Raw genomic sequence first — 22,127 nt, 5'->3', positions numbered from 1 at the left:
AATTTTGCCTCTCAGAGTCCTAATCGGATTTCGTCTCTGACCATCCCAGATGATTCGATAATTCGACAGGGGGACTTTCTTTTTTTATTGTCTGTGCGCTCTCTACTGACTTGTCACAAAATTGTCAAGGACTAAGGACTTCCACACACGACTGCCATGAAAATTGCCTTGCTCCAATTTGATCCCCAATATTGGTTAAAAAGAAAGAAAGAAACGTTTCTTAAACACTGGGATACTCCTGTTGTATTTTCAAAGTTTTAAAGATTATCTTTTTAGCACGCTTCAGCTTGCTCCTTAATACATTCAAAATATTTCTCCTTGTCATTTTTTTTCCCAACCATTGAGGTAAACATACATATTTAAGATAAAGTAACATTGAAGCCTAGCCTATTAAATCTCAGCAGTACATAGTGCTTTCAACACATTCCTTTGAGGTACTGTACAAATCACAATCACTTTCCTGAGTTTTTTTTCTTTTTTTTTTCTTCTTTTTTTGCAGACAGAACAAGAAACAAAACAAACCGCGGAAATTAAAGTCCAGATTACCGTTACCCTGTTTTACCTGTTCTTAGTTTAATACCACAGAACAGACAGGATTGAGGAATACTGTTGCTTTTAGACTTAGCCAAAATAGGAGGAGGGAAAAAAAAAAGGAAAACTAACCAAAGTCACACCTGGTTCTCTGTCACAACACAACTGTTCATGTCTTTAGTCCCATAACATTTTGAAGTTAAAGCTCTTTATATTAGCACATGCCACCAATGTAATTGTGAGGCAAACAAAAAAGAAAGGAAGGAAAAAAATAAAGCACCACTTGAGGCACTTGAAAGCAACTAAATCTCAAAAACAGCAGAATGAATCAACACACAGGGTTCATGTCCTTCTTAAAAGAAAAAAAAAAATCAACCCCTCCACGGTGAGAGTGTGTTGTCTAGTCTGAATGGAATGGAAGGGAACATCAACATCCTATCATCATCTGTGGCTTCACGGATTAACAGCTCTCCTTGGATGCACTATTCCTTCAAGCCTAAACCTGGCTCTTTAGATGCAACATGATCATTTCCCCACCCCCACCCCCTGTACCCTTCCACAATCTCAACACGACTGAAAAAGGGGTTCCGTGCCCTAGGTAACAGGTTTGTGTGTACATATGTGTGTGTGCGCACCAACATTCATTACATTTTTTTGTTGTTTTTTTTGTTTCACTATTTTTTGTTTTTGTTTTTTTTTAAAAAAAAAGAGACGGCTTGTCACTGACTGCAACCAAACATTTTGTTCCATTCGACGTATGTATCGAGCTCCTTTGGAGAGATGCTAGGCTGTATTTTGCAAAAAGCCTTGTCGAAGTCTTGGTACGTAACAGGCCTCAACTGACTGGGCATAAGGGCCGAAAGGTCTGTGGCTGGCATGGCATGGAGAGGGCCCACAACGGCTTCCTGACACAAATGAGCCACGTCGAGTCCAGAGAAGCCTTCTGTACGCTGGACTAGCAGTGCAACCTCCTTATCACTGAGGCAGTAATTGTGCTGTGAAAGCAGCTGTACTATTATCTGGTGCCTGGCTGTGCTGTCAGGAAGTGGGATTAAAAGTCGTTTCATGAAGTACCTTCGAAGAGATTCGTCTATTTCTTCCGGTTTACTGGTGGCGCAGATGACAACTATTTGGTCCTCAGCGGAAGTGAGCACGGTATCCAGCTGCATAAGGAACTCGGTTCTCATCCGACAGACTGGACTGTGCTCTTCACTCACTTGGGATGAAAGGAGCATATCAATGTCACTAACAAAAATCACCGAGGGCTGTCGGCACCTTGCCACCAGGAAGGAAGCGTGAACAATTTTTTCTCCTTCTCCCAACCATTTTGTGGCAAGAACAGAACCTGTGAGTTTGAAAAATGTGGCACCTAGTTGGGTAGCTATACATCTCCCCAGCAATGTTTTGCCTGTGCCCCGAGGTCCAAATAAGAGGATGCTCCGAGGTAGAGCAGTCAGCCCGTTAAATGCATCTGACCTCAATACTGGCCACAAAACCTCCTCTTTAATGACAGCCTTCACCAAATCTAGTCCAGCAATGTCATTCCAATCCACTGGTGGTCCTTGGCTGATAATCTCATTGGTCACAAGGTCCATGAGGTGTGCATCAGTGTTCTTCAGTTGCTCGTCCACAGAGTGGTTGGATGAGGTAGCTGCACGAAGTCCCGGGCCTTGCATTGGATGAGGAAGAAGCTGCCTATGTTCTTCGCTGTGTTCGTTCATGACGGGAGAGCTATACTTCCCAAAAGGCTCACTTGCTCTGGAGCCAAGGGAATTTTTAGCAGAACTATAGGAAGGGGGCGTCAGAGCCCGACCAGACTGGTTAAATTTCCTTTGCTGCTCAGAAGCCATGATTTGTTTGGTTGGCTTAAAGGCCAAGGAGGAGGATTCAGCGCTTCGGTCAAAGCCATTCCCTCTGCTGGCATTGGAAATGCTGTTGTCAGGCATCCTGTACATGGGGCTTTGTGTAGATCTCTGTTGGCCATAATTGTAATTTCCATAGCTGGAGTCCATTTCTCCTTGCCCTGCCATATAGAAAGCTTTTCTCTTGAGAGAAGTTGCTGAGCTATTGGTCAGGGCTGACGGTGCAATGGGCGTTAAGCCATGACTCTGGTAGGTGTACCCGGGTACTGTGGTGGGGGGGAGAGGAGTTGGGGCAGGGATACCTGAAGGCAGATAGGCTGAAGGAGGTGGTGCTCCACCAGGGCTGTAGCCAGGCCCAACAGCACTTTGAGGGGGATAACTTGCTGGCGGGTAGCTATAACTGGAAAGGTTAGATGTCCCATTGTAGCCTGGCACTAGGGCTGGTGGCGGTGGCGGCGGAGGGGGTGGCTGTAAAAGCCCAGAGCTATGCAAAGGAGAGGGATGAGGTGAAGGAAGTGCAGGTGCTGGCTGGCCACTGTAACTTGTATGCAGGTACGATCCGTTATATCCTGCGGCATATTCCTGAGATGGGAGCCCTGAATGCAGACTAGGGACTGTATGACTTCCACACGTACTACTTGAATAACTAGGTTCTGTCAGGTTGCTAGCCACCCCAGGTGAACTCCCTATACTGGCAGAGACATCTGCCGGAGGGAGGGCAGTACTTACTCCAGCTTTGCTGGCGGTAATAACATCTGGGACACAGTTCATAGGATAAACACTCTCAGAGTTCAAAGAAGGCTGCCACGGCTCACTTTCACTTTTGCGACCATTCACCAGCCCTGATGGAGGCTCCACATAGTTACCCAGGATGGGACGTTCGGCTGGCCCTTCCAAAATGCCGGAATACTTTTCTGCATATTTCTTTAGCAGATTTGAGGCTGTGAGAGCAGAGATGTCATCATTCGCCCAGGCATACTGATAGGTGCGCTGAAGATGGCCACGGTAAGCTTCTACCTTGTGGGCGGGAGAGCGGGTGGTTGAAGTGATGTCAAAGTGCTGCTCTGGCCACTGGGCATGTTCTGGCGTCCACTGCATCTTCAAGCCTGAGGGGTTTGAGAGGGAGGAAAAGCAAAATTAGCAATTAGATGGGAAAAAAAAGACAAGTGCAATGATATCTGAGTGTATCAACTCTTGAGTCCTTCATTTATATGCAGAATTGCGAGGTTGAAATCAACAGATTACATGCAAATTATCTATCAAAAGAAAAAAAAAAGTACTGCCAGTGATTCATTTTCTTGAAGAAGAAGAAGAAGAAGAAGAAGAAGGGAAAAAAGGATACAGTCACCCTTCTAATGTTTGGCTAACTTGGAAGGGGGAGAGAGAGAGAGTCAAAGAAATTATTTTATCCAGCTGGATTTGTTTTAAATGGTCGCACGTGGACCTTCTTCCTATCGCAAGCATGGACCTGCTATTAGATAATCTGTTCTTCGCTATCTAAAGCGTACCATCTTTCCTTATTGCACTTTTAAATTTTAATGGAAGAGGGGGGAAAAAACAACCTTCCATAAGCTACAGCTGACAAATCACATCTAGGATACCTTTCTTATTTGGTACTGAACACCTAGTTAGCACAGTATAATGCACCCTGTGCAGAACAATATGACACAGACATAGCAGGTCACTCCATAATCCAACTCTCATCTAAAGTGGTCCACGACAGTTTCAAATCTGCTTCGTGGAGTGCAGCAAAGCAATCTCCCAGGCAGCGCTCCATTGCTTTCATCACACAAAGCCTACAACTCGGTATGAATTACAACGGGCTGCTCTGTGCGTCAGAGTCCTGTCGTTGAGGCTCTGGAAGGAAACAGGCAAAGGTGGGCGGGTGGGGTGGAAAGAGCAAAGCCCAGCAACACTTCTCTATCTTCTTTCTCCTCCCATTCTCTTCCAATTCCCTCCAAACCGATAGGGAATGGGGGGAGGGGCAGGAGAAAAGGGAAATAAATGTAAGTCAGTTACTAAAAGTTTGGGGGTGGGAGAGTGGCGGCAATCGGACAAAGTTTGGTCCTTTATCAGACAAGGCAGGCAGAGTTCATCAGAAAAAAAATATTTTAAAATCCTTTATATCCTGTATGGGCATATATATTCTTTTGAAAGCAGGCATCGGAATTTCATTTTTTAATGTGTCATTTCACAGAAAAAGGTGGCAATAAAGTTTATCTTATCTTTACCATCTATAGACTTGTTCAGCCTAATAGGCAGCACTAAAACAACCTTCCTTCTTTCCTTCCTTTTTCTTCCTTCCTTCCTTTCTCTTTCCTTCCTTCCTTCCTTCCTTCCTTCCTTCCTTCCTTCTTTTTCTTTCTTTCTTTCTTTCTTTCTTTCTTTCTTTCTTTCTTTCTTTCTTTCTTTCTTTCTTTCTTTCTTTCTTTCTTTCTTTCTTTCTCTTCTTCCTTTCCTTCCTTCCTTCCTCTATCTGATAATATTTGGAGCAGATGCTCAGATAAAAAGGCTTGATATACATCACACATGGATGGCAGAGTTTCTCTGATAAATTACTATCTTTCGTTTAACAGCCTAATACTCTTCCTATTTTGCACTTCTTCTTCTTCTTCCTTTAGCTCTTCTTTGCCTGACTCCAGCATCTTGGCATGACTGTCTTAGCCCTGCTGAGCTAGATCGAACACAACATACAGTTTGGCAACAGAGTGGCATGTTTATTCCCTGCTGAATCCCTATTCCTTGTTTGCACATCCGCTGTACCAGACACAGGAAGTTAATTAGCAGCATGATGCTGTGCTAATTGTGTTAATTTACAAGGTTTTAGTCAAAAAGAATCATGCCAGGGCTGGCACTGCTGTCAGGCTTCCGGCTTAATGATTAAGAAAAACTGAAAACAAGGTGGGAAGAATTGCAGTAATTACACAAATAATTAATAGAGCAACGGGATTAATTTGTAAATATATTTTATTGCAATAGCGCTGATATGAATTTGGATTATTTAAACTGGAGGCTGTTGACAAGATTCACGTATCCCTTCTCACTTAGTCCAAGGATTTAAAACATAACTTAAGCCCAATACGAAAAGTTTTACACTGTATGAGATTATGAAGCTTGAATCCTCAGTTTAGTCAAAAAAGATGGGACTCAAGCAATATGTTTATCGGGTTTGTGAAAGCTATACTTTCACAATTTTAATTAAACATAATTTATAGAAGCATCAAATTTCATTAAGAAATTGTCGGCAGTTTCTTCACAATATTTCACATTACTTTGGAAACAGCAAGAAAAAAAATCAGAAGCAGGGTATTTATTAAATAGGGGGGAAAAATGAAAGAGACACGAATGCATTAACCTCATACTTCTTTTTAACAAAAATATTTCCTTTATTGCTTACATCTTTGGAATTTTAAGCTTTCAGAAATTATAAAAGGCAGGAAATTCAAGCTTCTAGAATAGATTAAAGCTTTTCTTCATCGATAAAAATAAGCATCATATACAACATTTGGAAAGGGATTTATTCAACCTTGCTCTGCAAACCACTGGCATGTATAGTTTCCCTGAAAAAGTATTTTCCTCATTTTTAATTTTCATATAGGTCCTAGTATTTTATAAAAGGAATCTAAGTGGCCAAAGTTTGGTACTTTTTCCATTTATTTCAGAAACAAAGTCATCCTACATATGACTTTGCGAATGTGCCAGTTTGAAAAAGTACAGTAATTCCCTACTTTGATTCAACTAATATGCTATGCCTTTTTTTTTTTTTACATTACTCTGATTATATAAACAGGGAATCCTATCTGTTATTAGTCTCTCACATCTTGTGTAAGAGTTTTGCTTCACTGATCCATGTCCAACTTAGTAACACTTGAGGGTTTTCCAGCAGAAACTGATTGTTTCAGGTTCTCTCACAGGGATTTGCATCTGACCATTCCAACATCCAGCAGAATTAGCCTGCACTACTACATTCTAACCACCGTGACACCACAATGGTTGTGGTGGCGCAGTGACTTGATACTTTCCTATAGAATTCCCCGATAGAAAGTAGATTTCATGGTTCTTTCATGTTGTACATCATCCAGGCCCGAAATCAGCAGTGTGTGTCCAAACTATGGAACTACTTGAAAGCTGGCATGACATTTTGACTGCTTTCCATGAAACACAATGATGCCTATCTAGCCCACAAAGTTCCACTCCTGCTTCATCAGTTTATATATGTTGATCCAGGAGCTTTGGGGCAAACTTGAGATGAACAATAATATTTTAATGAACAATAGTTTCTGTAGGAGATGACTAAGTTGAGCCTGAGGGAGGGGTCATACAGGTCATAAATTAAGAGTCCCTTCACGCCCGCAAGAGTTCTAAGTCCAGCCCACCTTGAATTCCTTTCTATTCTTAACTCTCATGCATTTCCCTTAATGGTCACTTGGCCAGATTCTTGTAGACAACTTAAGATTGCAATAAATATTTATACTCATTTGAACTGCCTGAATCTCCTGATTTCCTGGGCGCTTGACATTAATCTAAGGAATTCAAGGTGGGCTGGACTTAAGATCTCTTGTGGGCACAAAGGGACTCCTGACTTATGACGCATTTGACCCCTCTCCCTTGGGTTCAGTGTGGTCATATCCTACATCTTGTGCCTTTTTAACTTTCCTTGAAACCCATTTTTACCCAGCATTTTTTGGTGGTTGAGTCTTGAACATAGATTTAAGCTAAAGCAAAAGTGATGCAGAACACTATTATTCTAGATTATTTTAATCCCATGCAGTTGGAGTGATTTTGACAGAACAGCAACTTTTGAGAAAGTTCTTTGCTATCTTCTCCATCTTTGAATTGGTGGAGCCTCACAACTGTAGAATTGTTTTTGTAACTTTTTCCGGATTGAGGGGCATTTAAAAAAAAAACTCATTTTGTGGAAATTATACAGATTTATAAATTCCTTGAATTTGGAGAATTATTACTTTTTTACACCAGTATACTGCAAATTGATTTATTCGTGTAATAAGTGAAACAATCAGCAAGCTTTGGTGCTCTTTGTTTAGTCAGGTTTTCTATCAGTTGGGCCTACAGAAAGCTCTGGTTACATTCAGGGGTAAAGATCTGCAAATATTCAGGAAATGTGAAAGAAGACAAATGCTTTTTCGTCAAACTTTTTGTTATTCTGCAGCTCATTAAAAAAAAGCCATATAGGAGCTAATAAATATACTGCAGTACAATGACTGCAGTCCTGCAACATTTAATGAGTTCTTACAATGTAGTCAAGATCTGAATGCAGAGGAAAATTATGGAGACAGACATAAAAATATTACATATTATCAGTTATTTAGCACTGTTCCACATTCATCATCTTGGAGTAATGTACAACATAGTTATTCCTATATACTGTATTTCAGGTAAAATCTGAATTCACAGCTCAGTCCCTAGATAACAAGTGTGAGTTAATGTAGCATCTGTAAGGAGTGACCCTGAGTTTGTGGACATTTATCCTGGTACTTATCTGCCACCTGTTCCCCACCTGATCTTTTCTTTTTTACATTAAAACATTATTTAAAAATACTTTATTTTGAAGAATGCCTCTTCGGATGCACTTTATACATCTGATGGGTGGCTGAAGTTGTGCTTTGTGACTGCCTACCCAAAACAAGACCACGTTAAGTAAAGAAGGGGAGGGTAGCCAACACTCTGATATGCTGATGCTTTGTCAGTAGCCATATTCCCCCTAAAGCCTGTTCTGTGCATAGGCAAGGCCCATAGCAGCCATTTGTAGTGACACTTGTAATATACTTTCAAAGTTTCAAGGCAAAAAACCTGGGAATCTCTGAAATGTCTTCTAACAGGAAAAACTCTGAGCATACATAAGCTGGGTGTTTGTACGTAAGTGTTTGCAGATGTATGCTGTATCCATGTCTATAGCTATCTTGTATTCTTGCACAATTGACAAGACCCAGCCTGTTGTGCTCTTTCCATCACCATATAAATGGTACTATTGACTTCAGCCTGCAGTCTCTGATCACTCAGTTTCCTGTTATATATAGGAATATATAGGGCAGAAGATACTCTCTCTTCTTCTGTCTTAGGCTGTGTGAACGACATGCTAAACTCCTCATCTTCTACCGCTGTATTCCCTGCATAAAGAGTAGGGTAATTCAATAGGCTTTTTTGAATATTTTAATAGGTTAAGAATTAGAAGCACTTACTGGCATTACCCACACTCCATAGCAGTCTGTGGCAACAATTTTAGTCATGTTAATGGAGCTTGATTGTACCTGATATTCTTTTACACACAGGAAAATATGAAATGAACGAAGATTAGAGGGTATAAATGAGTGGGGGAAAAGTGGCATGCAAATATTAATTTAATGGCTAATTTGGTGTAAAATAGACTAGCTTTCTCTGGCTCACACACATACACTCACATATAAACACACAATTTATAATGCTAAAACATGTATTATAAAGTATCTAGTTTCTTAAAACTGATCCTTGAAAAACAAGTCAGGTTTTCCTTGTATTCATCCTCTGGAATAAATGTTCACATGCATCAAAACTATTTATTTGGCATAATTACTAGATAGCCCATTGGTTTCAGATTGCTATCCAAGCTGTGGATCTGCTCTACGCACAATAATTGAAAGTTTATTTATTGACGCACACTAAGTACCAGTGCATTTAACAAAGGTTGTAAAAGGCAGCACTTCAGAAGTTATAATATGAATTTAAGGGAAAGGGCCTGTTCTCCTAAACTAAAGTGTAAACTTTTCCTCTACCAGTTGCACTAATTAGCTATATTTGAAAGTTAATGTTTAATTACAAAATCATTCTCTGTTTTAAATGGTTTTATTCCAGCATCCGCAGCTGCACCAAGGCTGGCAGATCAAAGATTAAAAAGAAGGAATATTGTGGGATAAAGCTGTCATGGTCTGAAAAAAGTTGGCAAGCTGCATAATTATTATAAAATAAGTGGTAATAATAACTGTGCTCTGCTCTCAAGCAATTTGTACTGAAACAGAGATCAGTATGGCTAAGTTTATATCAGTAAATTAATAGTTGACACCTGACGGGTAGTTTTATTAGTATATCTCTATTTGTGATAAAAGATAAAAACAAAAAAATGATACTAAAGACATAAAACCAGGAAATATCCTCTTCAAGAATGAAGATATGCAAGAGTTCAGTTTTGAACACAGAAAACCCCAAATTCCTTTACAGATGATATCATTAGCATATGTAAATGTTCTAGAAAAAGCTTTCTTGTATAAATTAGGGTCCATTTTTATATTTTTGTTGTGCAAATTAAAATAATCAGAATTGCTTCAAATCAGGCTTTTTTTTTCCTTCTAGGTTTTTTTGCCATTTCATTATCTATAATTCAAAAGGAAAAAAAATATGTCATTTCAGAATATTTTATGGAATTTGCACAAATACCTTATGCAGAGATATGACAGAAACTTCAGAAATGTGCCCTGTCCCCTGCTTTAAATTACCTCTAAACTTGTCAAGGCTAAAGAATTACAGCACACATGGGCCTCTATTTGGCAAATGTAGATGGACAGTATCTAGCACAAAAATAATCCAAACTGTTCAAAATTTAATGAATGTCTAAAGAGCAAAGTCATTTGGATATCAGTCCTCTTAATCAGAGAGATAGAGAGAATTCAAGATATTTTTTGTTTTCTTTTGTTTTAAATGGTATAGTAAAAATTAGTATAACCATTGAGTTCCTTCTATAACCACCTATGCTATTTCTCGGTGTTTTTATTCCAACTTGTGCGATCAAAGGGATTAATTGCTTTTCAGATTAACAATTAAGCCAAATATATTAAGATTGGCTACTCCAGTAGCAAAAGAAAACAAAACAAAAAGACTTGTCTTTCCTGTAGAAAGAAGAAAATGGAGGAAGCGTACAAAAGCCCAGAAAAGAGTTGAAAAATCTTGAACCCTTTCATGCTGAAGGCGTACTGCTTTTTTCCCCTTCTTCTCTCGAACATTAGTTCGGTATGAATCAAGGCAAAAAGAAACAATTGTCTCCCCATCTGTGTTAATTTTATGTCCTTGCCATTGTACCGTCAAAGAATTCAACATTATGTTCTGTTCATTTTAGGCTGTAAATAAGTGCTGTGCTAAATAGGGCTGGTCTACTGAATTAAAGGGCAAAGAGCTAAAGCTGTAAGTGAGACATGCATCCGATTATCCATTAGAAGCAGACTGATGGCAGCTTTGCCTGTGCATATTCCTTGCCAAAGCCACTGGCCTTGTCCCTTGCTCCCCACCATATGCACAAGTGCTCATTTCCAGTAATGCCCTTAAACAAAAATCAGTAATTGGAAATTTCACATCTAGTCACTTATCCGTTGTGTGCAAAACCAACATCTTTTGTAGGTAGTTTGTGTCTTCTTCTTCCTTTTTGAGATGTAAAAAATACCTTTTTTCCCCTTTTCTTTCCTTTTCTTTTTTGCAAAAGTTACCTCCGTACTTTATTTACTTGGATATTTTTTTCCCATTTTTAAAATAGAAAAGAAGCAGAGAAATAGAAGCAATCACTCAGCAAGGACATACTGGCCCAAAGACACTTGATGCAATAGGGACCTTCACTCCCACAAATTTATTTATTTATTTATTTATTAGATTTCTATACCGCCCTACTCCCGAAGGACTCAGGGCGGTGACCACAATACTACCGTATATCTTTTTTCCATGAAGTCTATCAAGCCACTCGATATAGAGAGGTAAAAGACAGCAGCACAAACCGTTAGATTTGTGTATATAAACTACATGTACAAAAAAAAAAATCAACTACATGTACAAAAAAATCAACTACATGTACAGCTGGAATTAGTTAATTCGCATTCATTTTAATTTGTATTAAATCCACATGAAATATGGATTTTATACATTCCCCTCTTCTACCATAAATTAAAAGGAAAAAGAAATGTAAGATAAGAAAAAGTACAAAAGTATAAAAAAAACCCAAGATCCATATGAAACTGGAACAACCAACTCTGAATCCCGAGCCTTTCAAAAATATCTCAAGTCAATCTTGGCCTCAATCTTAAATTCATATTTACTAAAAACAGAATAGTACATTGATTATTGCAACAGCATAGCCTTTGTTCTACTAGGCAGTTCTATTCTCCCATTTTTTCAAGTGCTAGGAGCCATCCAGGACTAAACATTTAGAACATGGACTATAATAATTAGTTTGAAGTGATTGAATACAGACACCTGATACCACATCAGAGGCGAAACATCCATCAACTCAGATGAGATCCCAGTGCTCAAAGATGTCAAGTGCTCTCAAGTGTTTGGCTTCATTGAGCTGAAGATGCTCAATATCTTTAAGAATCAGATCCTTAATAGAGACCATTTTGATTTGCAGTTTTGCAATTTTAAAAAGACAGACTTACATAAGCCATTTCTGCACAAATATATTCATGTATGAATATACATTTTATAGCTATATAGATGTATCTGAGAAACTGAAAATACACGTTCCCGTAATTTGTAAGCTTCGTTTTAGGAATAAGGAAGGATTAGATTTTATTATTTCAAAAGGCTAGAGTTAACACTCATACTGCCTGTTAGAATAGCACAGCAGATAACAAAGGGCTTTTGAGCATTACTGGGACCCATAAACGCCTCTTTTGGCACATATCAGACTGCCTTTTACTTCTGATTTTTAAAGTAGACTTTTTAAAATAATTTAAGCGCTCTTAACTGTTTGGCGTCCTTGAGCTGAAGATGCTCAAGGACCAAACTAGCATTATTTTTATGTACATGAATGTATCTCAATATAATTCTAAGGTAAGAAGTATTTTGATTAGACACAGAATAGTACTTTATTTAAAACAATTCCTACAAACTCAGGAAAAGGTAGCTGGAAAGACAGAAAGCATCCCCAGGCAATAAGGATGGGCCTAACAGACAGAAATGCCTTCTAATAAGGATGGCCATGAGTATTACAATGGCTTGTGAGTACATGAACAAATGGTACCCTAAAGGCCATTTTTCTACTTTCAAATATCCTTGCGACCATTGGCCTAAAAGAAACAACAAGTCAGCTATGCTTTTAAGTTGGTCTTTGGCCAGCACCTATGAGTGGTCAATAATAACAGCTTAAAATGAATGTGAAATGTCAGCAGACAGGAAGAATAATGTAAAATATGTTATGTTTAAATGGTTAATAACAACAAGACCAATAATGATGGTGATGATGATGATGCAACTATTCTGCTAATGCAACTCAAAATGAAAGGAGGATGCAAAAGTAGACAAAGTAGTTGTTTAAAAGTCCGAACAGCTGCGCAAGCTACTGGATCGTCTTTGACAGATTTGTCTTTCCATTTTCTTACAGGTCCTTGATTGTGGAGAGGATCTTTGCATCATGGATATTGAGGAAATATTACAACCTTACGTTCTCCATTCCTAAATAGTGTAACTTATATATCAAAACAACATACTGAACCTTTGGAAACTAATTAGAGGATCATTTCTAAACCTATAGATTTCCAATTACCTAACTTTAATATGGTTGCACTTTGCGATTATTCTTTTTAAATCACACCTCATGACTTTCAATTACAGCCCCAGCAATTTACTCTTACCTTCATTCCCTCCCCAGCAATTTTCTCCTCATTTGGATGCTTTAGCTTCTAACATTTATGAAGGTGTTTTTGTCTTAACTTATTTAGCAAGAACTGCTGAACTCTCAAACTAGCAAAAATTAATATCAAAGTGAATGTTTAACATATCAACTAAGGAACAAGGCAACTAATTAGAAAACACATCAATTGTGCTGTTTTTGATTATTATAAGGACAAAATCATTTAATGAAATCAACTTTTTTGATTGAAATTGATTACAAAAGGACAACTCAATTAGAATTCTCTGTAGTGGTACCTCAAGTTCTCAATATCAAGTTCCCATCCAGACGTTTTCAACTCTGAATTATACAGTAGTTTGTTTTCAGTGTTTACTGCATACTGTATAACATTGGGACTATTTCCTGCTCTATTTACTAATACGTTTAATTTCTTGTGGAAAAAAAAAATCAAATATTACAATCCAGCCATATTTAAGCACTTTTGTCCTTCTGCTTTTGGGATGTGTGGGGGTGTATTAAAAATATGCTGAGCAGTGTCGCACTGAAGTCAACAGGGCTTAGAAGAGCTTAAGTTTGATCAAACATATCAAAACTCAGATTTTAAGGATTTTAAAGATTAATATCAATTTAAACCAGATTTTTTCCTTTTCGGATTGATGGATAAACAGATAGGGAAAAAAAGCATGGAAGACTATTCCAATATACGATTACTGTGGCAAAATTATCATATGCACAAAGATGATTCAACATTACCCACCATGGAGGAATGGTTGGTAAAATTGATAGAACTCACTGAGATGAAAAACTGGTTTAAAGAAAGGGCAATATCTACATTTATTAGTGACTTGAGGACTTTTTGCATAAAATGATTTATGGTTTTGATGATTAGACAGGATAGATTGTAGAAAGAAGAGAATCATGATGTAAATTAGGAGAGGTTAAAATATAATTATACTTAAAACTGCCATGAAGAATACTGGAAGCTACTTCTTCATACTTTTCACTTTTTTCTATTTGTTTTTTCTACTTTCTTCTTTTTCTTCATTTTTAGCTTTTTCTGTTCTTTCTTTTTCTGTTTTTTCTGTACTAATTAATTTGTATTAATTCTTCTTATTGCTTTTAATACTTAGTATATGAAATAATCAACAATAAGTGGAAATAAATAGTTTTTTAAAAAAAAAAATCCCTCCTCTCCATGATTTGGATGAGGCCAAAGACAATTAAAATATGTAACATATGCATACAGACACAATATTATTTCAATATTCATTAAATAAAACCCAAGTATATAAGAAACAATATGAAAAATGATTTATGGTATTCCATAGATAGTTCTGTTACATGCCGGTATTTTCAGCCAAAATGGAAATTAGATTGAAATTCAATCATTTCCAGAAACTATTTCATTAATCTTGAGTTTTACTACTAATTCTTATTAATGACATTTGACTTCTGCCATGGTAAAGGTCAGTGTTTACTAGTCAATTATGTAAATAGGGATGAAATTTGGTAATGTGCCAGAGACACTTATAGTGCAATTTTGTATATGTCTGCTCAGATATAGGTCCTCACTGAATTCCAAAGCTTTCCCACTGATATGTGACAATGTCACTGCATATTTAGTTGCCTTTGCAGAATTATGTTCAAAGATAAAAATGCTTGAGCATTTTCACTTGTCTAGAAGCAAAAGAACAATATTTAAGCAAAAACAAACAAAAAAAGCAGAAGTCATATTGGTCCATAAGGAAAATATATATATATATATATATATATATATATATCAATCTACTTTCTAATTTTATTTAACAAATCGTGAATACTGAACAGAACAACAGAGCAGCTACAGAATGCCAATCATTCTGTGGTTTTTCATTAACTTTTTTTTTAAAAAAAAAAACTTTGCATAACTCTTGTGTTTACAGATTTGTGTTTTTTGTTTTTTTTTTAAAATTTGATTTATATGCCATCCTTCTCCGGAGACTCAGGGCGGCTTACAGTGCGTTAAGAAATAGCCTTCATACTTTTGTATATTTTATACAAAGTCAGCTTATTGCCCCCACAAACTGGGTCCTCAATTTACCTACCTAAGAAAGGATGGAAGGCTGAGTCAACCTTGAGCCTGGCAAGATTCGAACTTACTTTAATTGCAGACAGCTGGTGTTAAATTACAGTGCTTAGTCTGCAGAGCTATCCAGCCTCTTTTGTAGAAAAATCTGCAGCTTTCCAAAAATATTTGTCCTACCCATACAAAGATTAAAGTCTCTGCCCTTCCTTCTGCTTTTTGTCTATAAGAAAAGTAGCCCTTATTGAGATGTATCAACAATCTGTTCAGCTTCAAGTAGCATCAATTTTAGTACTTGCTAGGGACTGATGCATGTGTGAACACCCTTCATGAGTGCAGGAAGTTTCTATATGGTGATCTCATTACTATCCTCTAGTCATCTATTTCTTAGGAGGCCAAGTTACTCTCTTTTATTACCATCCCACCAAAGCCTTCTATTTAATGAGGAGAGAAAAAAAACCCAGAAACTTCTTGGGCTTTTACCGGCAAGCAGATCTGCTGGTATCAGACTGCTGAATAAGGCAATATTGTTATTTTTTTCTGAAGTCCTAGGAACTATTAACACTAGGTTAATCAGCAACGTTTTCATTTTTTTCCGCACTGTGCTGCTTCAAGAATGCCCCCCCCTTTTTTTTTCAAAAAATTTAAAACACTGCAACAAGCAGATGAATACCAATTGCCTGCTTTTAATCCTGAAGATTCAACACGCAGGAACACACAAAAAAAATGTATATTTGATCAGTAGGGTTAATTCCAGAGGTTTCTCTGTACTGGTGTGTTCTCTTGAAGTACACGAAGGCAAAGAACAATCTGGAAAGTTTAAAATAAATGGTAGTCAATCACTGAGTAACACTTACGTATCACTGCGCAGATTTAGAGGCCAATATGCCACACACATCCGTAATAAAACCTATATGTTTTCCTTTCACTTTTCCACCTCTAATGTTTCTACCTAGCCCATCAGGCTATGCAGCTACTCCATTTGAATTAAAGTATGTCATTACTTCTAAACAAAAGGAGAGTACATACAGTTCATAATCTAATACTTCCAGAGAGGGGATTTTTTTTTTTTAAGGTTGCTACAAAATGGAAAAGGGCTTTGCAAAAATGTTTGGGTTATTTACACATTTTGATATAATTTGGTAATTCATATATTAATTTTTAATGCAATTGTACAAAGCTGTTGCATTTCAGGTTTGGAGAAAAATATTCTATAGCCATGTCTGGGTGACATGGTGCATTAATTCAATGTCCTTCACTCCTAGGACCTGCGTATAATTTAGTTCAGCCTGAAGAAAATAACTTTGATCCGAGAGCTGTGGGGGGAAAGAAAACTACATATGAAATGAGGTTTTCTGGGTTTAGGGTGGTTTCTTATATACAAGGTGATGTATGAAGATAAACTGCTTTGGCATGCTACTGATGTAGTATAGGATTAAGAGTATAATGGTTTTAATAGACTAAATACACATATACATAGTTTATTCCCTGGCTACTGTCTCTTTCCCACTATCCTACATATTGTACAAAACACATCTCTTCAGAGTTCATACTCACACACACACCTTGTGAATGGAAATATATTTTTGCAGTATTGTATAAAAATGCATGGATTATGAAACATAATTGTCAGAGTAATAAGTACAGTTAATCACATAGCACTCCCAAAGACAATGTTGCCTAAATTAATCTGATATAGCACTAATTTTTGTTAAATTAAAAGGGCAAGGGGAATCTTGAATTGGTTGTTTACAGATCCAGCCTTCTTTTCTTCCTACAATATATTGTCTCCTCGTTGTGACAAGAGATGAGTAAACAAATTGACACACTAGAACATCGGGGTAAAATTAGCATTCCCTTTGCTGAAATCTTTCAACTATGCAGTCCATCAACATGTTTCCTTGCCTGTTCTTCCAATGAAAGGTTTTGAAATAAAATAGTTTGAGGAAGGAATTTGAAACTTCTATCACAGTTCATGTACATTTTTTTTTCTACCCATAAAACAAATAAGGCAAACAATTATAAGCCAGTAAACTGTTAAAAGAAACTGAAAAAGCCTGGAGGAAGATAGCCAATTTTGAAACTTTCTGAAACTTCTAAGGGTATATGCAAATGAATGTATTCCATACATTCAGACATCACACACCATTGCCTTCATAATCTATTATTTACCATGAAACCCAAACTCATCCATTATATTGGCATATTAAATATATATATATACTTGAGCACAAATATTTAAACTAGTACTACTTCCCTAACATCACTGTTCATATATTGCCCCAGTTTCAACAGAAACAACATACATTTTACAGTAAAACTGGAGGCTTACTTCAAGAAAGGAATAGCATGGATGACGCATGTTAACATGTTTTTTTAAGGGGCACAGACCTGAGACACCAAGCACCCAATAAGTCTACCTGCTCTTGAAAAAAAAAATCATTTCTCAAAACTTTGTATTTATTTTTCCTTTCACCCGTTTTGCTTTCAAATCAACTAATTAAGATAATATCCACAATTATATATGCTTAACATAAAGTTGGACTTCTGCCAATACAAACAGTAAAATGATTCAATTTAAATAGCATACTTCAGTAAGTTCGGGAATCTCTTGAATTTAGTAGATAAAAAAATAGCAGCTGGTTTGTGTATCTATAATTGAGCAGATCCAGTTTTACTATCTATCTGCGTTATCTTAACAGATTTTGGGTTTCTGCAAATTATCAAGGTATATACATATAACATTGTATCATGTAATTAATTTATCTCAATTATTCATTTATTTTTTTTTAAAAAAAGGATGGTCTGAATATTCATTTACTATGCAATAAATTGCCAAATATTCTTTGGTGATATTGGTATCTCCATACATGGTTGAGATTTCCCTCTCACTAAGGGTAAACAGTATTTAACTAGGGTCAACCAATCCAAATTGTTTTAAGCCCTCATCAAAAAGGACAATATGATTTTTGCTTGTTTTAAGCTATATGGCCTTTCATACAGTCTGGAAAACATTTGATGAACCAGTACCATGTTTCCCCGATAATAAGACCCTGTCTTATATTTTTTTGAACCCTGAAATAAGCGCTTGGCCTTATTGCCATGCACTCAAAAGCCCGATTGGGCTTATTATCAGAGGATGTCTTATTTTGGAGAAAATAGGGTAGCTGGTCTTTCATGTACTTCCTATCTTGTATCGCAGCAAATTCCAGAACATTAAATTCTCATTGTTTGCAATCGTCTTCTAATCTTTAATAATGTTGGTCTCCATATTTACAGTACCATATTTCACCATCTTTCACTCCACAAAGGAGCAATATTAAAATAAGAACTTCTATCAATTCACACAGATTCATTAAAATCTTGCCAGCACAACAACTAAACAGCAACAGTGACAGCTAAACACTTAAGGACTTAACCACATTTCCCTCACCCACCCCGCCTCTCCACCCTTATTTTCCGTAATAATGTTCAAGGCATGATTTAATAGAGAGACAGTCATTAAATACAGTTAACACATTTTTTTGTCCAAGCTAAGCTTAGAAATGAATGAATATTTACTTAAGCATCCTAACACAATCAGCTTGGGTAGTTTAAAACAATTTTGCAAGGGAGCTGATTTTAAAAGTTGAATGGTTCTATTTACCTTGACAAATCAGAAAACCTTAATAGCTACGATAAAAAAACAAAAAAAATGACTGAGATGCAAAGTGTGCTAATTAACAAATGTATACATTTTAAATGCCACTTTGCAAAGAAAGCTCCTTTCAATTACAGCTATCTCTTAAAACAAAAAGCAGAGAGTACATCAACATACATGTGTGTATATCTAGTAATGTATAATCATATCATGTCTCAGAAAGCTTTAGCAGGTTTAAAGCCCACAGAATTATGCCTCTGTCCCTTTTGTTTTCTATGTCAATCGGGCAGCTTCTTTCTATTCATTACTGAACTGTGGAAAGGAAACACAGAGGTAGTGTTTTCCTTTTAAACCATGTAATGTCTTATACCCAGATTAAAAAAAAAAAGGGACTGTTTTTTTTTTTTTGCCTAGTAGACAAGCTGTCGTAATTGAAACGAAGTCTAATCAGACTCATTACTGTTTTCAGCAATTTGCACCACCAAAGATGCTTATTAGGTAACAGTGTTTAATAAACCGCTCTTTAGAAAACTACCAATAATGAGCTCTTAACAGCCAATCTTTAGCAGGAATGTAATGTGAAAAGTGTTCCTAGCACTGAATAGATTTTCACATTTAGTAGTGTCATAATTAAGCTGGAGGAATTGGTGACTGCAATGTTAGATTTATTGCAATCTAATCTATAGTCCTTCAGCCTCCAACACTGCATTTGAGAATGCGATCCTTATATTTAACCAAAATTGCAGTTAATATTTCCACAGCAGATTTTAAAAAGCATCTCAACCTTTCCTAATATTCACTCAAAACATGATTTAGGAAAGAGGTTGAAATTATAGATGAGATTCAGAAGGCAGGTTCTATATGTTAGACATGGAATTTAAAAAGTTATTTTAACATTTAGTCAACTCTGCTTAGCTTTGTTGGCTTGTACCCTGAATTCCAAAGAAAATCTGTATAATATAAAAATAATTTATCATAGACTGTTACTTATGTTTTTGCAAATTTTTGTGAGCAATTCCTTAAATATTATTAATTCTAATAATAAGCACCACCCAAAGGCCACTTTGGTAATATTTAAGTAACATGCCAGGGTATATTAACTCATAAAAACACAACAATTAGTGACATTTTTAAACATCAAAAGCACCACAAAGATTCAGCAAGTATTGCATACAAATACTTATAAATCAACTCTTTTTTTAAAGAAAAGGATCAACATGTAAATTGACAATTTTTAAAAAGTGAAAGCATTCAAAACAACAACCCATGCTTTCATTCTCGCACTGTGAGAACATATATTTGTTCTAACATACCAGTTCCTCCCAAACTATAACCTAGAAATAGGTTGATGACCATATGTATTCTCAATCTGAAAAGCAATTTTTAAAGGATATTAATATTATTTAATAGGACCCAGATTTTGGGGGGCAATATCCTGACTCTATAAACCTCTTAGAGAGGGCTGTAAAAGCACTATGAAGCGGTATATAAGTCTAAGTGCTATTGCTATTGCTACTGCTATCATAAAATTATTTCAAACTGACAAAATGCTTGAAAAATACATAAAGCTAAACCCAAGTTTTTATTAATGATACATGCCATAACCCACAAACAATTTATATGTGAATTGCAGAAAATCTACTGATCTTTAAGCATAAGGAAGACATCCATAAGTGTTATCAAAAACAACGAGAACAAAGCTAAGAATATGCTGTTCATTTGTTATGTCAAGCGATATAAATTACTGCAAGATAGATTTTTATTAGTCAGAGTGGGAAGTTGACTGGCTAGTTAAAATATATTTAATAACCTTTGATGCACTTTTTATATGGGCCACAAAGGCAACCAAATTCTAAAACATCCCATTCCATCCATCTAAATAAAGTGTTCTTAAAAGTGTTGACAACAGAGTCAAACAAATAAATATTTTTCAAAGTCTCAGTTTTAATTTCTAACATAGTAAATATCACTAAATATAATTTACATAAACCAAAACTGTTGGGGTCCCCAATCACTTTTAAGAATGGAGAGGGGTCCTGAGACTAAAATGTTTGAGAACCAATGATCTGAAGGAAAGAGAGAACTTGAGAAGTTAAAGTCTAAGCAGGTGATAGGTTCCTCTATCAGATGGCTCCATAATTAACAGTGGTCCAGTGAGGCCATTAGGTAATTTTTTTTTATTTATTGTTCTCTTGTATGCTAAATGTAATAAATGTCAATTAAAAATAGGAAAAGTAGCTCCTAATAAATGATTAACATTGGCGAATAAAGTGCAGGTACTCACAATAGTTCGTTCAGTGAGTGAAGTTACACTGAAAAAAAGTGACTTTTGACCATTTATGACCATTGCAGCATCCCTGTGGTCATGTGATCAAAATGCAGATGCTTGGCAACGGACTCATATCTATGATAGCTGCAATGTCCCAGGCTCATGTGACCTTCTGACAAGCAAAGTCAAGGGGAAAGCCAGATTTACCTCACAACTGTGTTAGCTGCACTGATTCACTTAGCAACTGAGCCAAAAAAGGTCGTAAAATGAGGCAAAGCTCACTTAACAAATGTCTCTCTTAGCAACAGAAATTTTGGGCTCAATTATGGTCATAAGTCAAGGACTACCTGTAAAAGTAGAATCTCTCTCAAGCGGAGCTCGAGTCCTAGACACATTCCTGAAATCTGAGTGGAATGATGTCTTTCTCCTGGGATATTTAGTCTACTAGCCTGGGATTTTTGATGAACTCATATCAAAAACTAATCAAGTCCGATCCTGTTTGTTTGTTTATTTATTTTACACTGACAAAGTTTGGCTACACGTTGCCGTCAGCTGTAATTAATAATTATATGTCCTAAAGAACAAATAAATGTTAATATTGATAATTTATATAAACACTGCAGGATATACATTAAATATTGGGAGGAGAAATGGGAGACAGTGCTTTATACTATTATGTAGCCTTAATTATAAACGTATTTCAGAAAATAGGGTTAATTTGAACATGTATACATCTGTCAATTAGCCTCTGTCCTGATATTGCAGGGAGAATTAAATAATGTGCTACTGGTCAGGATATCCAAAGTATTATCAATGAAATAATTACAGTACTAAAGTAAGCCTACATGTTTGATAGTTGTATGTATGACTATAAACATGTGACACACTTTATACTGATTAATAAAATTTTTTAACAAATAATATGAATATTAGATTTTTCAATACATTTTAAGAAATAAAAGACCATCCTTTAGAAAATTGCTAGGCAAGGTTTATCACAGTGGATGAAATATTTTTTAAAAAAATATACATTAGCATACATTTTTTGTTAAGCAACATTAAAACCACAGAAGGTGTAAGGCTCTCCACACTGAAGGAAGTGGAGTTGGCTATGGGATTGCCTTAAACAACATCACGTAATTTAGTTGATGAAACTCGCC

General features: G+C 36.4%; 1 protein-coding gene across 2 annotated transcripts in view; it reads right to left on the bottom strand.

The window, feature by feature from the left end:
* Positions 1–1,121: 1,121 nt before the first annotated feature.
* FIGN (fidgetin, microtubule severing factor) overlaps positions 1,122–22,127 on the bottom strand; it is a 127,894-nt gene continuing 106,888 nt past the window's right edge. For both annotated transcript variants that reach the window (XM_070956965.1, XM_070956964.1), the window contains one exon: positions 1,122–3,499. In XM_070956965.1, the coding sequence (XP_070813066.1) occupies positions 1,251–3,499 (2,249 nt within the window). In that variant the 3' untranslated portion in view covers positions 1,122–1,250. The remainder of the gene's footprint in view (positions 3,500–22,127) is intronic.

The sequence above is a fragment of the Pituophis catenifer genome, unplaced genomic scaffold (genome assembly GCF_029215685.1).
Source record: "Pituophis catenifer annectens isolate HBS135680 unplaced genomic scaffold, rPitCat1.0.hap2 SCAF_1, whole genome shotgun sequence".
Taxonomy (NCBI): domain Eukaryota; kingdom Metazoa; phylum Chordata; class Lepidosauria; order Squamata; family Colubridae; genus Pituophis; species Pituophis catenifer.
The sequence above is the reverse complement of the archived record's forward strand: the minus strand, read 5'-3'. Positions and strand labels throughout refer to the sequence as shown.